We start from the raw sequence: 23,630 nt of genomic DNA, 5'->3' as shown, positions 1-23,630 counted from the left end.
TTTTGTGGGAAAAGAGTAAAAAAATAATTTTGAGTAGTTGATAGGATTAGATTTTTTTCTCTAGTACATAAAAAAAAGTTTACACTAAACACTCACACGCACACCTGAATAAAATGTGGTTATTTTACATACACACACACACACACCCATGAAAAAATGTCATCCCGCTCATCCCATACCCGGTATTCAGTGGAGGATGCGTACGCCTTCGTTGCTTTTAACACTGACAGTGAGGGGAGAGGATTCCACCATCCTTTATTTGTAATACTAACCGCCACGTAGACGCCTCAGGACAGAAAATGAACCAGTGCCAACCATTGCTGACCCTGTATGGATCTCACCCCAGAAGACTATGAGCCACAGATTACTGATTTTGTGGTGCAATCATGAATCAAATTTGAAAATACCAGCCTCACAAAAATAGACTTTTTCAAAGTCTTTTTCTCTGATTATTTTGTTAACCCCATGGTGGCTGAGACAAATTTGCACGCCCAGCAATTTTTGTCACAAAACCACCCTTCTGTTGTGAATTCTGTGGCTGAATTCACTCCTGTGGTCACAAGTGGTACTGCAGCTTCTGAGCTTCCTCCCTCAGGTGTTCTGGTGAGCTCGTTAACTGCTTCATTACTTAACTCCGCCTGATGCTGCTATCCTTGCTCCTTGTCAATGTTTCAGTGTTGGATCTGAGCTTCTCCTGATTGTTCCTGTGACCTGCTGCTCTGTATAGCTAAGTGCCTTTTGCTTTTTTGTTGCTTTTTTTCTGTCCAGCTTGTCTTTTGTTTTGCTGGAAGCTCTGAGACGCAAAGGGTGTACCGCCGTGCCGTTAGTTCGGCACGGTGGGTTTTTTTTGCCCCCTTTGCGTGGTTTTGCTTTAGGGTTTTTTGTAGACTGCAAAGTTCGCTTTACTGTCCTCGCTCTGTCCTAGAATATCGGGCCCCACTTTGCTGAATCTATTTCATCCCTACGTTTTGTCTTTTCATCTTACTCACAGTCATTATATGTGGGGGGCTGCCTTTTCCTTTGGGGAATTTCTCTGGGGCAAGTCAGGCCTATTTTTCTATCTTCAGGCTAGCTAGTTTCTTAGGCTGTGCCGAGTTGCCTAGGTAGTTGTTAGGCGCAATCCACAGCCGCTTTTAGTTGTGTTTAGGATAGGATCAGGTTTGCAGTCTACAGAGTTTCCACGTCTCAGAGCTCGTTCTTGTATTTTTGGGTATTTGTCAGATCACTGTGTGCGCTCTGATCGCTAAGCACACTGTGTTTCTGGATTGCCTTCATAACACCTGTCATTAGCAAACATAACAGTACAAGGAGCCAAACTAATGATTCTCAATAGAGGGAAAGAAAAAGTTCTGACATCATTTTTTTTTTTTTTTCTGCCCTGTGTTCACTTTTTTTTTTCCCCTAGACATTTGGGTGATTCTGGACACAGGTGTGGACATGGATATTCAGGGTCTGTGCTCTTCAATGGATAATCTCGTTATAAATGTACAAAAAATTCAAGATACTATTGATCAGAAATCTATGTTAGAACCAAGAATTCCTATTCCTGATTTGTTTTTTGGAGATAGAACTAAGTTTCTAAGTTTCAAAAATAATTGTAAGCTATTTCTGGCCTTGAAACCTCATTCTTCTGGTAATCCTATTCAACAGGTTTTGATTATTATTTCTTTTTTGCGCGGCGACCCTCAAGACTGGGCATTTTCTCTTGCGCCAGGAGACCCTGCATTGAGTAGTGTCGATGCGTTTTTCCTGGCGCTCGGATTGCTGTACGATGAGCCTAATTCAGTGGATCAGGCTGAGAAAAATTTGCTGGCTTTGTGCCAGGGTCAGAATGATATAGAAGTATATTGTCAGAAATTTAGGAAATGGTCAGTACTCACTCAGTGGAATGAATCTGCGCTGGCAGCTTTGTTCAGAAAGGGTCTCTCTGAGGCTCTTAAGGATGTCATGGTGGGATTTCCTATGCCTGCTGGTTTGAATGAGTCTTTGTCTTTGGCCATTCAGATCGGTCGACGCTTGCGCGAGCGTAAATCTGTGCACCATTTGGCGGTACTGCCTGAGGTTAAACGTGAGCCTATGCAGTGCGATAGGACTATGACTAGAGTTGAACGGCAGGAATACAGACGTCTGAATGGTCTGTGTTTCTACTGTGGTGATTCCACTCATGCTATTTCTGATTGTCCTAAGCGCACTAAGCGGTCCGCTAGGTCTGCCGTCATTGGTACTGTACAGTCCAAATTCCTTCTGTCCATTACCTTGATATGCTCTTTGTCGTCGTTTTCTGTCATGGCGTTTGTGGATTCGGGCGCTGCCCTGAATCTGATGGATTTGGATTATGCTAAACGTTGTGGGTTTTTCTTGGAGTCTTTGCGGTGTCCTATTCCATTGAGAGGAATTGATGCTACACCTTTGGCCAAGAATAAACCTCAATACTGGGCCCAGCTGACCATGTGCATGGCTCCTGCACATCAGGAAGTTATTCGCTTTCTGGTGTTGCATAATCTGCATGATGTGGTCGTGTTGGGGTTGCCATGGCTACAAACCCATAATCCAGTATTGGATTGGAATTCCATGTCGGTATCCAGCTGGGGTTGTCAGGGGGTACATGGTGATGTTCCATTTTTGTCGATTTCGTCATCCACCCCTTCTGAGGTCCCAGAGTTCTTGTCTGATTATCAGGATGTATTTGAAGAGCCCAAGTCCGATGCTCTACCTCCGCATAGGGATTGTGATTGTGCTATCAATTTGATTCCTGGTAGTAAATTCCCTAAAGGTCGATTATTTAATTTATCCGTGCCCGAACACGCCGCTATGCGCAGTTATGTGAAGGAATCCCTGGAGAAGGGACATATTCGCCCATCGTCATCACCACTGGGAGCAGGGTTCTTCTTTGTAGCCAAGAAGGATGGTTCGCTGAGACCGTGTATTGATTACCGCCTTCTTAATAAGATCACTGTTAAATTTCAGTATCCCTTGCCATTGTTATCTGACTTGTTTGCTCGGATTAAGGGGGCTAGTTGGTTCACTAAGATAGATCTTCGTGGTGCGTATAATCTGGTGAGAATCAGGCAAGGAGATGAATGGAAAACTGCATTCAATACGCCCGAGGGTCATTTTGAGTATCTAGTGATGCCGTTCGGACTTGCCAATGCTCCATCTGTGTTTCAGTCTTTTATGCATGACATCTTCCGTGAGTATCTGGATAAATTCCTGATTGTTTACTTGGATGACATTTTGATCTTCTCAGATGATTGGGAGTCTCATGTGAAGCAGGTCAGAATGGTTTTTCAGGTCCTGCGTGCTAACTCTTTGTTTGTGAAGGGATCAAAGTGTCTCTTCGGTGTGCAGAAAGTTTCATTTTTAGGGTTCATCTTTACCCCTTCTACTATCGAGATGGATCCAGTTAAGGTCCAAGCCATCCAGGATTGGATTCAGCCGACATCTCTGAAAAGTCTGCAAAAGTTCCTGGGCTTTGCTAATTTTTATCGTCGCTTCATCTGTAATTTTTCTAGCATTGCCAAACCATTGACCGATTTGACCAAGAAGGGTGCTGATTTGGTTAATTGGTCTTCTGCTGCTGTGGAAGCTTTTCAGGAGTTGAAGCGTCGTTTTTGTTCTGCCCCTGTGTTGTGTCAGCCAGATGTTTCTCTTCCGTTCCAGGTCGAGGTTGATGCTTCTGAGATTGGAGCAGGGGCGGTTTTGTCACAGAGAGGTTCTGATTGCTCAGTGATGAAACCATGTGCTTTCTTTTCCAGGAAGTTTTCGCCCGCTGAGCGTAATTATGATGTGGGCAATCGAGAGTTGCTGGCCATGAAGTGGGCATTCGAGGAGTGGCGTCATTGGCTTGAAGGAGCTAAGCATCGCGTGGTGGTATTGACTGATCATAAGAACTTGACTTATCTCGAGTCTGCCAAGCGCTTGAATCCTAGACAGGCCCGTTGGTCGTTATTTTTTGCCCGCTTCGACTTTGTGATTTCGTACCTTCCGGGCTCTAAAAATGTAAAGGCGGATGCTCTGTCTAGGAGTTCTGTGCCCGACTCTCCAGGTTTATCTGAGCCAGCGGGTATCCTCAAGGAAGGAGTCATTGTGTCTGCCATCTCCCCTGATTTGCGGCGGGTGCTGCAAAAATTTCAGGCGAATAAACCTGATCGTTGTCCAGCAGAGAAACTGTTCGTCCCTGATAGGTGGACTAATAAACTTATCTCTGAACTTCATTGTTCGGTGTTGGCTGGTCATCCTGGAATCTTTGGTACCAGAGAGTTAGTGGCTAGATCCTTCTGGTGGCCATCTCTGTCACGGGATGTACGTACTTTTGTGCAGTCCTGTGGGATTTGTGCTAGGGCTAAGCCCTGCTGTTCTCGTGCCAGTGGGTTGCTTTTGCCCTTGCCGGTCCCAAAGAGGCCTTGGACACATATTTCGATGGATTTCATTTCTGACCTTCCCGTTTCTCAAAAGATGTCAGTCATTTAGGTGGTCTGTGATCGCTTTTCTAAAATGGTCCATCTGGTGCCCTTGGCTAAATTGCCTTCCTCCTCTGATTTGGTACCTTTGTTCTTTCAGCATGTGGTTCGGTTGCATGGCATTCCTGAGAATATTGTTTCTGACAGAGGTTCCCAGTTTGTTTCAAGGTTTTGGCGAGCCTTTTGTGGTAGGATGGGCATTGACCTATCCTTTTCCTCGGCTTTCCATCCTCAGACTAATGGCCAGACCGAACGAACCAATCGGACCTTGGAAACATATCTGAGATGTTTTGTTTCTGCAGACCAGGATGATTGGGTGTCCTTTTTGCCGTTGGCTGAGTTCGCCCTTAATAATCGGGCCAGCTCGGCTACCTTGGTTTCTCCATTTTTTTGCAATTCTGGGTTCCATCCTCGTTTCTCTTCAGGACAGGTTGAGTCTTCGGACTGTCCTGGTGTGGATTCTGTGGTGGATAGGTTGCAGCAGATCTGGACTCAGGTAGTGGACAATTTGATCTTGTCCCAGGAGAAAGCTCAACTTTTCGCTAATCGCAGACGCCGTGTGGGTCCCCGACTTCGTGTTGGGGATCTGGTTTGGTTATCTTCTCGTCATATTCCTATGAAGGTTTCCTCTCCTAAATTTAAACCTCGTTTTATTGGTCCGTATAGGATTTCTGAGGTTCTCAATCCTGTGTCTTTTCGTTTGACCCTCCCAGACTCCTTTTCCATACATAATGTATTCCATAGGTCGTTGTTGCGGAGATACGTGGCACCTATGGTTCCATCTGTTGAGCCTCCTGCCCCGGTTTTGGTGGAGGGGGAATTGGAGTATATTGTGGAGAAGATTTTGGATTCTCGTGTTTCTAGACGGAAACTCCAGTATCTGGTTAAATGGAAGGGTTATGCTCAGGAAGATAATTCCTGGGTTTTTGCCTCTGATGTTCATGCTTCCGATCTTGTTCGTGCCTTTCATGCGGCTCATCCTGGTCGGCCTGGGGGCTCTGGTGAGGGTTCGGTGACCCCTCCTCAAGGGGGGGGTACTGTTGTGAATTCTGTGGCTGAATTCACTCCTGTGGTCACAAGTGGTACTACAGCTTCTGAGCTTCCTCCCTCAGGTGTTCTGGTGAGCTCGTTAACTGCTTCATTACTTAACTCCGCCTGATGCTGCTATCCTTGCTCCTTGTCAATGTTTCAGTGTTGGATCTGAGCTTCTCCTGATTGTTCCTGTGCCCTGCTGCTCTGTATAGCTAAGTACCTTTTGCTTTTTTGTTGCTTTTTTTCTGTCCAGCTTGTCTTTTGTTTTGCTGGAAGCTCTGAGACGCAAAGGGTGTACCACCGTGCCGTTAGTTCGGCACGGTGGGTTTTTTTTGCCCCCTTTGCGTGGTTTTGCTTTAGGGTTTTTTGTAGACTGCAAAGTTCGCTTTACTGTCCTCGCTCTGTCCTAGAATATCGGGCCCCACTTTGCTGAATCTATTTCATCCCTACGTTTTGTCTTTTCATCTTACTCACAGTCATTATATGTGGGGGGCTGCCTTTTCCTTTGGGGAATTTCTCTGGGGCAAGTCAGGCCTATTTTTCTATCTTCAGGCTAGCTAGTTTCTTAGGCTGTGCCGAGTTGCCTAGGTAGTTGTTAGGCGCAATCCACAGCCGCTTTTAGTTGTGTTTAGGATAGGATCAGGTTTGCAGTCTACAGAGTTTCCACGTCTCAGAGCTCGTTCTTGTATTTTTGGGTATTTGTCAGATCACTGTGTGCGCTCTGATCGCTAAGCACACTGTGTTTCTGGATTGCCTTCATAACACCTGTCATTAGCAAACATAACACCCTTCATCATTTTCTTACTGGATCCCTGTAGACTCAGTAGAAATTTGACATTTTGGGGTCTGGTTCTTCACATGGGGTTAGTGAAGAAGCCAGAACTTCGGCAATATTGGAGTGTTAACGTTTTTTTATAACACTCCCGTGTTCTGCACGACCATGACTCGTAAACGTTTTGAGGCTATTCACAAATTTTTGCATTATAATGATAATGCACGGTGTCCTTCCCAAGATGACACCAAGTTTGACTGACTTTTCAAAGTTTGGCAGGTCATTGAGCACTTCAGCAACAAGTTTGCTGAGGAGTACGTGCCCTAAAGGGACATCTGTGTGGATGAGTCCCTAATCCATTTCAAGGGGAGGCTCAAATTCCGGCAATACCTGCCCAGTAAGAGGGCCAGGTATGGAGTTAAGCAGTGCAAACTGTGTGTGAGTGTGCCTCAGGGTACACCCACCATTTTAGGGTTTATGAAGGGAAGGACATCCGGATTCAACCCCCTGAATGACCGCTGTTCTTAGAGTGAGTGGGAAAATTGTGTGAAATTTGGTGCATCCACTGCTGGATCAATGTTATCACCTCTATGTAGATTACTTTTATATCAGCATACCAATGTCCAAGTCCCTCTCTGCACAAGGTACCGCAGCCTGCAGTACTATCCGCAAAAATCAGAGAGTCTTCCCTAAGACGCTAATTGGGCAGCAGCTCAGAAAGGGCAAGAGTAGAGCCCAATGTAGCGATAACATGCTGGTGGTCAAGTACAAGAGGGATGTACTTTTCTTGACCACCATAAATGGTGATGGCAACCAAAGGTGTATCTAGGGTTTCTGGCACCCGGGGCAAGAATTAATTTTGGCGCCCCCCCATGGACATATGCGATTTGCACACTTAGTTATGTACCGACAAGCTGCTCTCCCTAATGCTCTCAATATTCAGTGAAAAACTGAGAGAAGCAGGAAGAGAAGCTCGTTGTCACAGGACCATAAGTATGAAAGTTGCATATGCGTGAAGTGTCCATGTGATGACTACTGGATCCTGCAGAGGTAAATCCTGACATCACAGATGTCTGAATTTTCACAACTAATGCACTGCTCACTTTTAGGATTCTCCCTTGTCGGTGGATGGTCATGTCAGCACAGCATGCGATTTGTACTCATCTGACCACATTCCTACTAGGCGTGTCTGACCTCACTCGTGACTGCATGTATGTAAATCGCCAGCACGAGAGAATCCTGGCAGCGTGCAGGGCACACTGTGTGAATTCAGAAGTCTGCAGACACAAAGAATGACTGCAGACTCATTTCAAACCTGGACATCTCCTTTAATGCTCCTAACATAAATAAAAACTTGAGAATTAGTTAGTATCACACATAACATTTACATCCAGGTACCTTATAGATGACGTCTTCTCTGGAGGTGTTCTTCTTTTCTTCATGTTGTCCAGACCCAATGATGAGTTTTCTCATCCACAGCCATTTCTGCAGACTTCCATCTTCTCTGCTCTTTTGCAGAAAATCTCCACATGATGCCTTTAAAGATAGAAGTGCCATTAAAATGCTCCTGAATAAAAAATTGCCCCTCACTATGTTGTCTGCACAAAATATGACCCCCACACTGTCCCTCTTATGGTACATGCTCTTCACACTGACCTCTCCTTTCCATACCGGCCCCCTCTTCACACTGTCCTCTCATACTGTGTCCCCCCTATAGGGCCCAGTATTTATACTGTACTCTCTCATCACACTCAACCTCCTTGGTATACTATCCCCTCCTGGCTGTGCCCTTACACTGTCCCTCCATGCTATGCCCCCACTACTCAGTTTCTATTCTGTGCCCACTCCCTTTTTCTCCCCCCATACTGTCTCCTCACACTATTCCTCTTCCTCCTCATACTGTCTCCTCTCACATCCCCCTATTCACCATACTGTCTCCTCACATATTTACCCATTCATGTTCTATACTGCCTGCTCACCTGACTCCCTATACTGTGTCTGCACACATCCCATCACGTTCACTCCCCGTACTCTGTCCACATACATTTTTCACACTGCTATTCATTCTGTGTTCGCATACATTCCCCCATTCTCCCCCCATACTGTCTGCACCCATCCCCCATACTGTTTCCTCATATATGCCCCCCATTCCTCCACACTGTTTCCTCATAGATGCCCCTTTTCCCCAGCACTGTTTCCTCATACATGCCCCCATTCACCCATACTGTTTACTCATACATGCCCCCCATTCCTTCATACTGTTTCCTCATACATGCCCCCAATTTCCCCGTACTGTTTCCTCATACATGCCCCCATTCCCCCATACTGCTTCCTCATACATGCCCCCAATTCCCCATACCATTTCCTCATGCATGCCCCCAATTCCCCCTTACTGTTTGCTCATACATGCCCCCATTCCCCTGTACTGTTTTCTCATATATACCCCATCTACCCCTTTGCTCTTCATTTTGTGTCCTCAACTCTCCCACACATTAACTCACCCCATCTCCACTACAAATCTCCCCACACACAATAAATAACCCTATCTCCACTCCAAATCTCCCCACACACATTAAATCCACCATCCCCACTCCAAATCTCACCCCACACATAATAAATCCCTCCATCCCCACTCACATTCTCCCCACACATAATAAATCCCCCTGTCCCCACTCAAATTGTCCCCACACATTATAAATCCCCCTGTAAGAGACAGCACTATACATAACAGCAGAGGAAGCTATATAATAACGAACGGCACTATATATAACTAGAGGAATGGTCCGTAATAGGGGATGATGTTATACACAATAAAGAGGAAACTATGTAACTAATGATGGTGTTATACAGAATTAGTGAGTACACTATATACTAAGGGACTGTGCTATATATAAGTGAGTACACTATATACTAAGGGACTATGTTATACATAAGTACATACACTCTATACTAAGGGACTGTGTTAGACATAATAAACGATAATAATGTCTTCCTCCCCCTGTTCCTAAGTCCGTTATAAGTCCCCCTTCCTCCATCCCAAACCCCAACACCCCTCATTGCCCTCCTCCCCCGCATCCCATTATTGTCCTCTACCCCACGCCGTCATTGCTCTCTTCACAACCTCCATCATTGCCTTCTCTACCACCACTATGATTGCTTTCTCCCCCACCCCATATAATTGCCCATTCCACAACCTCCATCACTTCCTCCTTCCCCACCACTCCCATCATTGCCCATTCCACCACCTCCATAATTTCCTCCTCCCCACCACACCCATTATTGCCCTTTCCACCACCACCATCATTGTCCTTTCCACCACCACCATCGCATTCTCCCCCACCACCCCATCATTGCTCTTTCCACCACCTCCATCATTGCTTTTTCCCCCACCTCCCCATCATTGCCCTTTACACCACCCCATCATTGCTTTCTCTCCTACCACCCCATCATTGCTATCTCCATCACCCCCATCATTGCCCTTTCCACCACCTCCATCACAGCCTTCTCCTCCACCACCCCATCATTGCCTCCTTCCCCACCACTCCCATCATTGTCTTTTCCACTACCACCATCATTGCCTTCTCCCCCACCTCCATCATTTCCTCCTCCCCCACCATCCCCATTATTGCCCTTTCCACCACATCCATCATTTTCTTCTCCCCACCAACCCCATCATTGCCCTTTCCACCACCGTCATCATTGCCCTTTCCACCACCACTATCCTTGCCCATTCCACCACCCACCTCCATCATTTTCTCCCCCTTCACCATCATCATTGTCCTTTCCACCACCTCCATCACAGCCTTCTCCTCCACCACCCCATCATTGCCTTCTTCCCCACCGCTTCCATCATTGTCTTTTCCACTACCACCATCATTGCCTTCTCCCCCACCTCCATCATTTCCTCCTCCCCCACCATCCCCATTATTGCCCTTTCCACCACATCCATCATTTTCTTCTCCCCCACCATCCCCATCATTGCCCTTTCCACCACCATCATCATTGCCCTTTCCACCACCACTATCCTTGCCCATTCCACCACCCACCTCCATCATTTCCTCCCCCTCCACCATCATCATTGTCCTTTCCACCACCACCATCCTTGTCCATTCTACCTCCTCCATCATTTCCTCCCCCCTTCTCCACCCCCCATTATTGCCCTTTCCACCACCTCCATCATTTCCTCTTCCCCCACCACCATCATTGCATTCTCCCTTCACCACCATCATTGCCCATTCCACCACCTCCATCACTGCCTTCTCCCCCACCCCCATCATTGCCCATTCCACCACCTCTATCAATCCCCCCACCCCCATCATTGCCCTTTCCATCACATCCATCATTTCCTCCTCCCCCACCATCCCCATCCTTGCCCATTCCACCACTTCCATCATTTCCTCCTCCCCCACCATCCCCATCATTGCCTTCTCCCTGTCAGCCCCATCATTGCCCTCTTCTCCCTCTACACATGCACACAGACACACACAACACCATTTACATCTCTGCACATTCCCCCGCAGCGCTACGCATATATGCACACACACAACACACACACAGCACCTCTTACCTCTACACACACACACACAGCCCCTCACCTCTCCGCACGCTCTGCCGCTCCATCTCCTTTCTCTGACACAGCCGGCCTCTGAATGATGATGTCATCCAGCGGCGCTGCCTGTGTGAGATGAAGTGCAGGCAGGAAGCTGGAAGACAGATAGCTGCAGCTCCGCTGCCATTTTCTCTTGTAGGCAGTGGAGCTGCAGGGATTTCTCCCTACCCGCCGCAGTCACCCTGCAAGGCCCCGATGCAGCCGCACAGGCTGGGCATACGGTATGTCCGCATATGAGAGCCGGCATGCTGCAGCTTCTCTGTGCTGCTGTCAGCTTGTCAGTCGGCACATAGAACAGCCGACTCTCAGTCCGGGGGGCTGCAAAATGCAGCCGCCGGGGGCGACACTGCGGACCATCGCATTAGGAGGCCCGTCTGTGCCCCCCTGCCGGCTGCGCCCAGGGCACATGCCCCGGCTGCCCCCCTTAGATACGCCGCTGATGGCAACACCCCCATTGCTGTACGAGGTACCTCAATACACGCCCACAATCATACTGTGTACTGGGATACAACAAGAACATGGAGGGAGTTGATCTCTCTGATCAAGTCCTCCAGCAGTACAGTGCCATGAGTATGGCCAAGGTGTGGTACAAGAAGATGGCCGTGCACATCATAGAGATAGCAAAGTACAATCCTTTTGTGCTATTACGATGTTCAGGCCAGAACTGTACGTTGTACCTTCAGTTCCAGGAGCCAGTGATTAAAGCTCTGATATTTGGCAGTCAGGAAGGAGCGGGCCCCAGTACTTACGGAATTGAACGCGATCATATCATACCAGGCCAACATTTCATCAGTGATGTCCATCAAACCACAAAGAAAGGAAGGTTGCAAAAAAGGTGCCAAGTCTGCTACAAAATGAGAATACGCAAGGACACCATTTGGCAATGCGACACCTGCCCCGATAAACCTGGTCTGTGTATGAAAGAATGCTTTAGATTGTACCACACAACCATGGACTGCAACATTAATTTCTGACTTTCACAACTCACGTATGATAACCTGATGTACACTATACTACTCACGTATGTCAACCTGACAAACTACACTACTCACGTATGCCAACCTGATACACTCTACACAATTTACGTGTATGCCACCACATTAAACAATTCACATACCAGGAAAACACTAGATTAATTCCAATACAGGGGCACTTGTGGGGGGTTTCAATGGATTAGGCACATCAAAGGCTCTGCAAATGCCATATGTGTTTGCAGACCATTCCAGCAAAGTCTGCATTTCAAAATGTCACTTCTTCACTTCTGAGTCCTGACATGCGCCTAAACAGTGGTTTTCTCCCACATATTTTGTATCACCATACTCAGGAGAAATTGCACAACCATTTTTGGGGTACAATTTCTCCTGTTACCCTTGTGAAAATAAAAAAAAATGGGGCCAAAAGATCATTTTAATGGAAAAAATTACATTTTTTGGTTAAGATAATAGGCTGTTGAATGTATCTCCGTCATTTGTTAATGACATCCCTCTATGAAGTCTATTATTGTGAATATAAGTACAAAATAAGTATCTAGAATATACAAACATGCATCAGGGACTCTTCCATAGAGGTATATAAGATAATATAATTGTTAGAAGTGAATGGTAATTACAATCCCTCTACATGGTGAGTAAATGCAAACACTTAAGTGTTGTAGCCAACATAAACAACATTAATACCCATTCTTGGAAGTAAAGAGCAATCACAACACCTATTGCAAACATTTCCCTCTGCATGGTCAGTAAATGCAAACACTGAAGCGTTATAATGAACATGATCAAGATTATTATTATGCACGGAAAATTCATGGAGAACGTCGCACCACCTCTCCAACGCACATTTTGCGTTACTCGCTTCCTTCAGGGAATACTTTGGTTCATGAGAAGTGAGAGTGCAATGAACCTCAGCGACGAAAAACATCCATGGGACAAGTGGTCTTGCCTACTTGTTGCTCCGCCGGTCTTCACCACTACGAGATAGACTTGGCGCACACCTTTCTGCGCGTCGGTAGTTTATATGTGGTGCTTGGATAACACTCCTGCCAAATTCGTTCTTCATTTGTTAGCAATGTGCAGATACAGTTTGGAGAAGCGTATTTTCATTGTAAAATCTTATTGTAAATCTGAGTCCTTTAAAAGGTGCCAAAGTGAATTTCTAAAGAAGTTTGGAGGTCGGAATCCACCGTCCAAACAGTGTATTCTGTTATTGGTGAATAAGCTGGAATGTAAAGGAACATTACTGGATTGGCATGATGGAGGACGTCCGAAAGTTTCTGAGGAAACAATTCAAGACGTGAAACAGTAACTTCTTGCATCTCCATGTAAATTTGTTAACAAGCGGCCAAGAAAGGTTGTGTTCTCCCGTACAGAGCCACTGTCGTTCAGGAAATTAAAGGGCCTGATCAAGAGAAAATAATCTGTTATTGTCAGATTTTTTTGCCATTTGAACTGTCGGGTGTACAGTAACACGGCACGAACATTACTCCAAGAGAATGTACAGCGAGAAATTCAGGCTCTGACTCCAGACATCCTGCAGAATACATTCAACAATATGGAATGGCGCGTGCAGATGTGCTTAGATGCGAATGGTGGACATTTTCAACACCTGCTTTAATACATCAGTTTCTCATGAACCAAGGTATGTGCAGTCCAAATGTCAGTACAACGGATAGTCTCTTTTAGAAGTTACAGCAATTTTTGGGGTAAAGTAGCTGGTTTATCACCCTGTATTTAGTTATATGATGTTTGAATAAAAAATATAAATAATCTGCCTCTGTAAATTTTCAGAAAGGTTTAAGTGAAACAAGATTGTGTGCCATGTTGTAGTATTCACTTATATTAGTAGGGCTACTATAGAAGCAACAGTTGCCACATGCTACATAGCAAAATGCACAATGCAGCTGTGTATGCTGTCAAACCAATAGCCAAAGGATTGTAGCGTACAGGTTGGATACACAAGTCCAAGATAATATGGATGCAATATTACTGACTGTAACTGCATGTGCTTATAAAATTATGGTTGGCACTCTAGGTGAAAGATAGACAGGTGTACGTGGAAGGGGGAGGAATTCCCAACTCACAACCTACTGGAGTAAAATGATGAAAAAGGTTTTTCAATCTAGCACAGAGAATTCATTTTTATTATGACTTTATTAAAACAGTTATAACAAAATACTGCATCCTAACTGATCGTGCACTCCTCCCATTGACCTTGCAGGTGGTGGTAATCTACTCTACCTGCCCATAAATTGTAGGTTTAGCCCGAAGTGACATGGTTTGTCCAGAGTTGTAGGCTGGTGGCCCAAAAGTGGCATGTACGGTAGTGTAGGACCCATCAGAGGGAGATCACCTTGCCGTGGTTGATGGGCACACATGAATTGGCCAATTTATGCGCTAAGAATCTTCATTTTATCTATAACTGTAAGTTTTATGAAAAACATTTTTTGAAAAATTTTTAATGAAAAATATTTTTGTGAAGTATAATTCATATTGAATATTTGTCTGTGTTTTCACATGGCCTAGATTCATGTACATGTGCTGCTGTGTTCTTGTTTATCTATATGATGCAGCTTGCAGCTTGCATGTGTTCACATTAGGAGTGCTGGTTGGTTTTTTTCTCTATTTGATGTATGGATGCGGCTGCATCCTAACTGATCTTGCACTCCTCCCATTGACCTTGCAGGTAGTGGTAATCTACTCTACCTGCCCATAAATTGTAGGTTTAGCCCGAAGTGACATGGTTTGTCCAGAGTTGTAGGCTGGTGGCCCAAAAGTGGCATGTACGGTAGTGTAGGACCCATCAGAGGGAGATCACCTTGCCGTGGTTGATGGGCACACATGAATTGGCCAATTTATGCGCTAAGAATCTTCATTTTATCTATAACTGTAAGTTTTATGAAAACATTTTTTTGAATTTTTTTAATGAAAAATATTTTTGAAAAGTATAATTCATATTGAATATTTGTCTGTGTTTTCACATGGCCTAGATTCATGTACATGTGCTGCTGTGTTCTTCTTTATCTATATATATATATATATATATATATATACTGTATGTATATATATATATATATATATATATATATATATATAACCTATATATAATATAAATAACAGTGTATCCCCAAATATAGTGATAATTAATTATATCTACCACAAACCGTGTGCCAGACTATTATACTCAATTATAATCAGGCTATTCATGAATACATAGAATCTTTTTTTAAAAGGTTTTTAATTTAATATAAATAAAAATTAATTTTTATACTTCATCATGCTGGAATCCCTTTGTGTCTGTGGGCAATTGCACCCTAACGGATATTGTTGTTGAAACATATGATTGGCACCCAATATAAATATATAAATGTGACTATAGATAGATGAAAAGGAAACCTAATAGAACACTAGGTACGTCTAGTAAACCAAGTATGATAAGTACCCATCAACAAATATATCCAGCATTGATACACAGATTTAGCAGGCAAATAAAACATTCCCCTAAATGCTTAATAGGGAACCATAATGGACATGCTCACAGAGTACACTCGTAAGTGTTTTTGGAGGTGCAGGAGCAAGGACCGGCTCCTTGTACAACCCGACGCGTTTCGTCACCACAGTGACTTCACCAGGGGCAAGTGGTATGCTTAACTCATCATTGTATCAGTATTTGTACAGTCACAAATTACAGGATTCGTCACAGCTGGCAAGCAGAACTCACCGGAGCCACACGCTGCTACGCCATTAGTGCCGAGGCACCAGAAGTACCTCCACCACCGTCCGCCGTTGTGCGCGTGCGCAGTATAGAGTACTACATTGTGAGACTCCTTCAATGAGGGGATACATGTTGTCAACTTAATGAGCATAGCCGCACTTCTGCGCGTGCGCAGTACAGAGTACTACATTGTGAGACTCCTTCAATGAGGGGATACATGTTGTCAACATAATGATCACAGCCGCACGGCTGCGCATGCGCCATCAAAACAGCGCTCCATAAAGCAGATCCTAAGTACATTGCAATTGTCTGACTTATTCCCAGCAAAGCGCAAAGTCATGCTACATGCTATTCAAAGGGATGACAGATCTTTTGGCGTCACAGCAATTGATTGGAGGCAGAAAGCCCACTGATAGAATAGAACAAATGGGCATGAACAAAGTATACTGGAGCCTATAAACACCACTATATTTTCCTAGCGCCATATTCATTCTCGTCTGGACTACTGCAACTCTCTTCTGATCGGTCTCCCTCTTACCAAACTTTCTCCTCTCCAATCCATCTTGAATGCAACAGCCAGGGTCATATTTCTGTCCAGCCACTTCACAGTTGCCTCTATCTTGTGCCAGTCATTACTCTGGCTACCCATTTGCTACAGGGTCCAGTATAAACTCATCTCTCTCGCCCACAAAGAACTCCACAGTTCTGCACCGCCTTATATCTCCTCTCTCATCTCTATCTATCGCCCTACACGTGCCCTCCATTCTACAAATGACCCAAGACTAACATCCCCTGTAATCCGAACCTCGCACCTCCGTCTCCAAGACTTCTCTCGTGCTGCACCAGCTCTCTGGAATGCACTTCCCCAGACAATCAGACTGATACCTAGTCCCAACCTATTCAAGCGCGCTTTGAAAACCCATCTCTTCAAGCAAGCCTACCACATCAACTACTGCGTAAACTAACTTTGCCCCGTTCCCTCCTTCCAAATATTATTCTGAATCTGCACTCTACTTTTCATCTGTCTCCACACCCACCATGCACATGATAACTGCACTTGATACTTGACTATTGCATTTAAACATACGGGCTGATGACCGGATCATGCAGCTTTATATGAAAATCCCTATTTATTATAATTGCCAGACCTGAAATAACAAGCACTTTTCACCTATTGTCCCCCCCCCCCCATTTCCTTGTAGATTGTAAGCTTGCGAGCAGGGACCTCACTCTCTAATGTCACTGTTTAAATTGTCTTAACTTTTATTGAATTTAATGTCTGTACATGTCCCTGCTTAATTGTAAAGTACTGCGGAATATGTTGCGATATATAAATAAAAATTATTATTATATAGAAAGATACTTTAAGAATTAGCTTTTTTATCATTTTTGTTGTCACCTCAACGGGCTAACAATTATCAAAGTACAATACATCCTATGCAAAGGTTATTTTTATAGATGTATATTTTTTATATCATCATACAGGTATTGAACCCTATTTGGTAGTTACATGATTGCAACAGTTGGTCAATTCATGTATACCTGGCAGCCACGTTAAGGCGATTCTCGTTGCCAGGACCTAATGCCAATCCTCTCTTAGAAATGTAGACTTCAGTCTATGGCAACACAATGTGAATCAGCTCTTGGACTGAAGTCTATATCTCTATGAAGGGGTAGGATCCTGCTGCAATTAAAAACACTGGAGGCTAAGAGGCGGACTGCTCAGTCAGAAAGCTAATGCATATAAATAACAAGACTGACCGTCACACCCAAACATACATAGAGATAATGTATGTATGCCAGTGAATTGTGCCAAACATACATAGGTCTGAACAGGTGCTTACCTAGAGGCGCCAACTCATATACAATCAAACAAAAAGCAGCACACTGTTGCGCTATAGCAAACCTGAAATATGAAAATTGAATTGCAAAATGTAGACTTCAGTCTAAGAGAGGATTGGCATTAGGTCATGGCAATGAGAATCGCCGTAACATGGCTGCCAGGTATATATGAATTGGCTAATTTATGCGCTAAGCATTCTCAATTTTTCATATTTCTAGTGCAGTAGTGCAATTCAATTTTCATATTTCCAATTTCATGTTTGCTATAGCGCTACAGTGTGCTACTTTTTGTTTGATTTATTAAAACAGTAGCTTAGGCATAGAAAAATATTTGATGTGGCTCAAGTCCAGTCTTGAGAATCCATAATTTTTATTTTTAATTTGCTGTTCTGGATTGAAAAATCTTTATTCTCACCTTGATCAGGGCTGCTTGATACCTCACAAGTCTTATCTTACCAGGTTGAACAACAAACATACGTTGGTTGTATCCACAAGCTTTCATACTTTTAGAGTAAACCATGGCAATGATGGTGCTTGTAAAATTGCCTTTATTAGGAATTCATAGATTAATCCAACAATAGCTGGTATATTCATATATCCAATATATTATTTTAGATGTACAATGACAGAATACTTGCTTACACTACCATCTTTCCCATCTTCCCAGCCGTTAATCACAGTGTTTTTTTGGCTGCAAGAAATGAAGAACAGAAAAACCATTGCATCCAGTGTTTGGGAGTGCAGGCTGCCTACTGGTTTATCTTTTCTTCATTTCTTGAACACATCTATAATATTACATTGGCTACATGTTACTGCATCTGATTAATCATTTACAACTGGAAAAAAAAGTACGTGGAAGTTTCTACCATTAAAATAACAACACTACGGACGATGTCATATATTTCAGGTGTACAGCCAGTCTTTATAAATATGTAACAAGAAGTAAAACAAAAGAACATGAAAAATCAATAAATACAATATTAAATGTTTATGGCAGATTTTTAGAATAAATCAAGACCATACAGAAAGGAATAGCAAAATACGTCTTATCTTCCCTCTGGAAGACAGTGGACTATATTACATAAATCAGATACATAATCTTTCAATACATTCATCTCCTATAGGAAAGTTACTTTACATCAGTAAGTGCTGTTCTCCCCAGAGTTCTAGTAGAAAACAGGCAAGTGATGTCATGACTGGGACAATGAGCAAGCCATCTAGGCTTCTCCCTGCCCTGCTCACCTGATATGTTTCTCCTAATGTGTGTGTACATGGAGGAACCTTTACTTTTAGTAGAGCAGGGCTGGAAGAAGCCTCCAACTTCATGACTCGGACTAGTGATCTGATACGTATAGTTCCTCGTGCAGCGTCGGCATCCCTGCACGCTGCCCCTCTTCCACGGCAGGGATGCCGGCTCACTAACCACAGCGACCTCCATCCTGTACTTCCTCTTCCTTCAATGTCAGCATCTTCCTGGGGTACGTAGACTGGATGTAGATCCCCAGGCACTGTGCTTAGGGTGCGCGCTCCCTCCTCTTAAAGGGGCCATGAGTGCCATCCTAAAGTGTCTCCGGCCAGTGATATACAGTGTTCCAGTATGTATATCAGCACTTGCCGTGCCAGTCTGTATATCAGCCACCAAACCTGCCTGCACCTGCCATGCCAGTCAGTATATCAGCCGAATCTGCCAGCACTTGCAGTACCAGTCTGTATATATGCCGACCCCGCCTGCTCCGGCCGTGCCAGTCTCTATATCTTGCGGACCCGCCTGTATCTGCTGTGTCAGTATCTATTTCAGCCAGACCCGCCTGCACCAGCAGTGCCAATCTGGATATCAGCTGGACCAACCCGCACCTGCTTTACCAGTCTGTACATCAGCCAGACCCATCTGCACTTGCCGTGTCAACTTGTGCATCGACCTTACTAGTCTTTTTCTGCCAGGGTCTGCCTGAATTAGCTGTCCTCTCCTTTCTGGCCGTTCAAGCTACCAGTCTCTTGTGGGTCAGCTGTCATGCATCCGTGGTCTGTACTGTAGTAGAACCTGGTGTTCACCGGGAGTCAAACCTAACCTCACCATCACAAGCTCTAGTGAAAAGTCAGATGCTCACCTAATCACACCCCTCCAAGCTCTCCTCAGACTATGGCACAATGGTTCCACTGCTCCCATTAAACCTGGCCTGCTTTTCAATGGTGCAGCCAGTGTGTGATTCATGCTGTCTGTGGTTCAGGCAGCATTAATCTCCTTGTCAGGTTCCCTTAAATGTGACTAACTTTACTTAGATAAACAATGTGTCTGGTCTATGCTTTTTCATGCTAATACATTTATTTTTAATAGTGCACTGCATATGAAAGCCTGACTCCTCTTAATATTGTTTCCATGACTAGGCTTTGCTTTAACTACCATACAGTGATCTAGACTTATAAAGGCCCACTGAGGTATGTCCATGGAGTGCCTACTTGCCAATAGAGTCAGCTGGAAGACAATTGTCGATGTGCTGGGTCAAAGCAAACTTGGGCTGAGTCAGGAGAGAAACTGAAGTCAGTGACATGATATGATATCAAAATCAGGAGGACAGAGCAGAATCATAAATCAGACTTGAAGTCAAAACAGTTTAAGGTCAGAAATTAGTAACAACAGAAGAATCAAGAAGCAAGGCCTCACAGAGCAGCTGACCAGGGTAAGTATACACTTATAACTGGCAGCTTCTAGCAAGGCTCACAGCAGAGAACTGATTATTTCTGACGAATACTTTGTAGCAACCCACAAGCTCCCTGACTGGTTGTTACCACAAGTTGCAGCAATACTACTACTTACTTGGACTGCATTTGCATCTCCCAGCACCGTTTGTAATATAAGTGATGTGCAGGGCCGGCTCCAGGTTTTCATGGGCCCTGGGTGAAAGAGTCCCAGTGGGCCCCTTTAACACATACCACAATTCATAATGCACTGATACAGCAGAGAAATAAAGGTATAGTACAATGCCAAAGATTTCACCTACTTCTTACATTACATGAGTGATATCTATTGTACATTCTACATTAGCTCAGAAACCGAACAGTACAGTCCTCTATACAGACTAATGAGCCCCATATATTGCTCCAAACAGAATAATGAGCCCCATATATTGCCCCATACAGTATAATGGCCCCATATAGTGCTCCATACAGTATAATTGGCATCACATAGTCCTCTATACAAAATAATGAGCCCCATATATTGCTCCAAACAGAATAATGAGCCCAATATTATGCTCCATACAGTATAATGGGCACCACAGAGTGCTCCATACAGAATGAGCCGCATATATTGCTCCATACGGAATTGACCCCATATAATGCTCCATACAGTATAGTGAGCCACATATAATTCTCCATACAGTATATGATGGGCCCCATCTATTGCTCCATATATAATGGGCCTCACATAATGCTCCATACAGTATATGATCGGCCTCACACAGTATACTGAGTCCCATATATTGCTCCATACAGAATGGGCCCCATATGATGCTCCATACAGAATGGGTCAATATAATACTGCTTACAGAATGGGTCCCATATAAGGCTCCAAAAATAATTGGCCCCATAAGATGCTCCATGTATAATGGGCCCCATATAATGCTCCATATATAATTGGCCATATAAAATGCTCCATATATAATTAGTCCCATAAGATGCTTCATATATTATTGGCCTCATATAATGCTCCATATTGAATTGGCCCCATAAGATGCTCCATATTAATTTGGCCCCATATAATGCTCCCTATAGAATTGGCTTCACAAGATGCTCCCTATATTATTGGCCCCATAAGATACTCCATATAGAATTAGCCCCATATAATGCTCCATATATGGGCCCCTTCTGATGGTCCCCATATATTGCTCCAAATATTAAAAATAAAATGAAATACTCACCTCTCGTTGCTTGACGCTGCTCTGCTCTGGACTCTTCAGCGTCTTCCTGCTCTCTGTGCTGCAACTGCTCAGGCAGAGGGCGCGCACTGGGGACGTCATCGCACCCTCTGACCTGAACGTCACAGTCAGAGGATGGAAGACGCTGCAGCGCTGGAACCGGGAGAGGTAAGTATCGCAAGTGCCGGGGCCCGGAGCAGGTGGGGGTCCACTCGTGGGGGCCGGCACTATAGCGCGCCAGTGTCCCCGACGGCGAGTGGGCCCCTGCCTACTCAGGGCCCCGGCACTTGCCCGGGTGTGCCAGGTGCTGACGCCGGCCGTGGTGATGTGTTTCCTAGTGACAGAGTCAGAGGTAGTAGGAGCGTATTCACATACGATGTGGCAATATTGCATTCATTAAAGCACATGTGTTAATGATAACGACTGTCCTAACCATACGCGTTATACAAAATGTAACATTTTAAGGGCAATAATGAATTTTAACATTACATTATCTGCTGTTGCATAAATGATTTAATATTACAGTATATATTCCTGTGTTCTGTCTTTCCCTTATCTAGATAGCAAAGCAGCTGACTCAGAAGAGAGATTAATGGACACTTTATTAAAGAAAGACAGATATAATAAACTCATCCGTCCAGTTCACAATAATACACAGCTGGTCTCTATCCAGCTCCAGTTGTCACTGGCTCAACTCATCAGTGTGGTAAGAATTTATTACATGTTTATGAATACATCACAAATACCTTCTTTTTTAAAATGTATTTATGTACTTCCTTCTATTTTCCATTACTTCTGAATTATTATTTCAGTGTGGTTATATATCACTAACCTATACTACAGCACTGTACAAGCATTGTCCTCTTCTTTTGACAGAAATCCCTGATCCCAATCTCCTTGAATCAAACACATACTGACACATGGGGGAATTTCATAGGAAACCATTTCATTTATCAGTATGGGGAGAACTTACTGTATCAAGGCTTGCAATTCTCATTTTTAGTGGGAGTAGGGGAAAAAGTGGAGAAGCTCTAGATATTTTTGACATCTAAAAAAAATCCCTGATGAAGCTGCCTCCACTGACATCCTTAGTATTTTGGTTCATGGATCCTTTATTATGACCTTCTCTATTTGACTTGGTATATGGGTTAGCTGTATAGAGCTATTTATATTCATGTCTTGCATTTATATATAGATATATTTTCCTTTCCATGATTACATATACCATACAATTTGCAACTCATTGAACTATATGATATTTGCATATTGTTCTTTTTCTGTACACTGTAATTTATTGGTCATTCTTTATTTCCTTTTTTTAAACATCATTGGTTTTTATGTTTTTACTTGGTGCCTTATTTATACCTTTAGATTATTTTATTGATATATACGGTAGTTTGCTTATTTGAAATTCTTTTGAATTTGATCATTTTGTGAATATAGTTGTTTAATATACATTATCTGCTATGTATTGTTTTATCCATAGACATTTCCAATGTTTTTGTTTGAATTCATGTATATTTGTTATTATGGGCATTAGTATAGCCTTCATTTGTCGGTGCTCCAGGCTAGTTTTTATTTTAATTGGTTTTAAAAAAAATTTGTGTATATTTGTCTGTCCAAATAAAATTGTTATATTTTTATACAGGTGTTCTTATCGTTTTGTAATGTTCCTTTCATCCCCTCTTTTTGCTGTACATATACATAATGTTTTGACTTAAAGAGGTTGTCCAGTACTTTATGATTCAATGTTGACGACACCGAAAACAGCTAATTGGCAGGGATGTCGGGTGTCGGACATTGACCAATCAGACATTGATTACGTATCCTAAGGGTAAGTCATCAATGATAAAGTAGCGGACAACCTTTTTAATTTAACCTACCACTCCATTGTTATTTATTAGTTTACCATCCGTTACCTGTCAGTAAGGTATGTTCATTGTGTGTCATTTTCAGCGCTGATCCGGTCCTCTCCTACATCATGTGACCACAGTTGTGACCAGTCAGCTTGCACAGCTTTTCTGTCAGAACAAGGCTCTCATACTCTTGCATTAAGTCTGCATTCACATATCCATGTGAAATATCCTTGTGCCATCCAACTATTTCATTAGGCAGCACATGGACTCATAGGGGTGAGAAATGGATCTAGTAACGCATCCGTGAAATACACAAATTCGAGCCTGAGAAATGTGAGTTTCAGAGCATGTCCTATTCTGATCCATGGTTAGTAACAGGAACACATGGGCTACTTGCACAGTGAACAAGTCTGTATGATCATGTTCACACACCACCAA

At 43.7% G+C, this 23,630-nt stretch overlaps 1 protein-coding gene across 2 annotated transcripts in view; it reads left to right on the top strand.

Annotated features, from left to right (window-relative positions):
- CHRNB4 (cholinergic receptor nicotinic beta 4 subunit) overlaps positions 1–23,630 on the top strand; it is a 60,018-nt gene that overhangs the window by 5,815 nt on the left and 30,573 nt on the right. For both annotated transcript variants that reach the window (XM_069765522.1, XM_069765523.1), the window contains one exon: positions 21,897–22,042. In XM_069765522.1, coding sequence (XP_069621623.1) covers positions 21,897–22,042 — 146 coding nt within the window. The remainder of the gene's footprint in view (positions 1–21,896; positions 22,043–23,630) is intronic.

This window comes from Ranitomeya imitator, chromosome 4 (assembly GCF_032444005.1).
Source record: "Ranitomeya imitator isolate aRanImi1 chromosome 4, aRanImi1.pri, whole genome shotgun sequence".
Lineage (NCBI taxonomy): Eukaryota > Metazoa > Chordata > Amphibia > Anura > Dendrobatidae > Ranitomeya > Ranitomeya imitator.
This window is presented reverse-complemented; position numbering and strand designations above follow the sequence as displayed.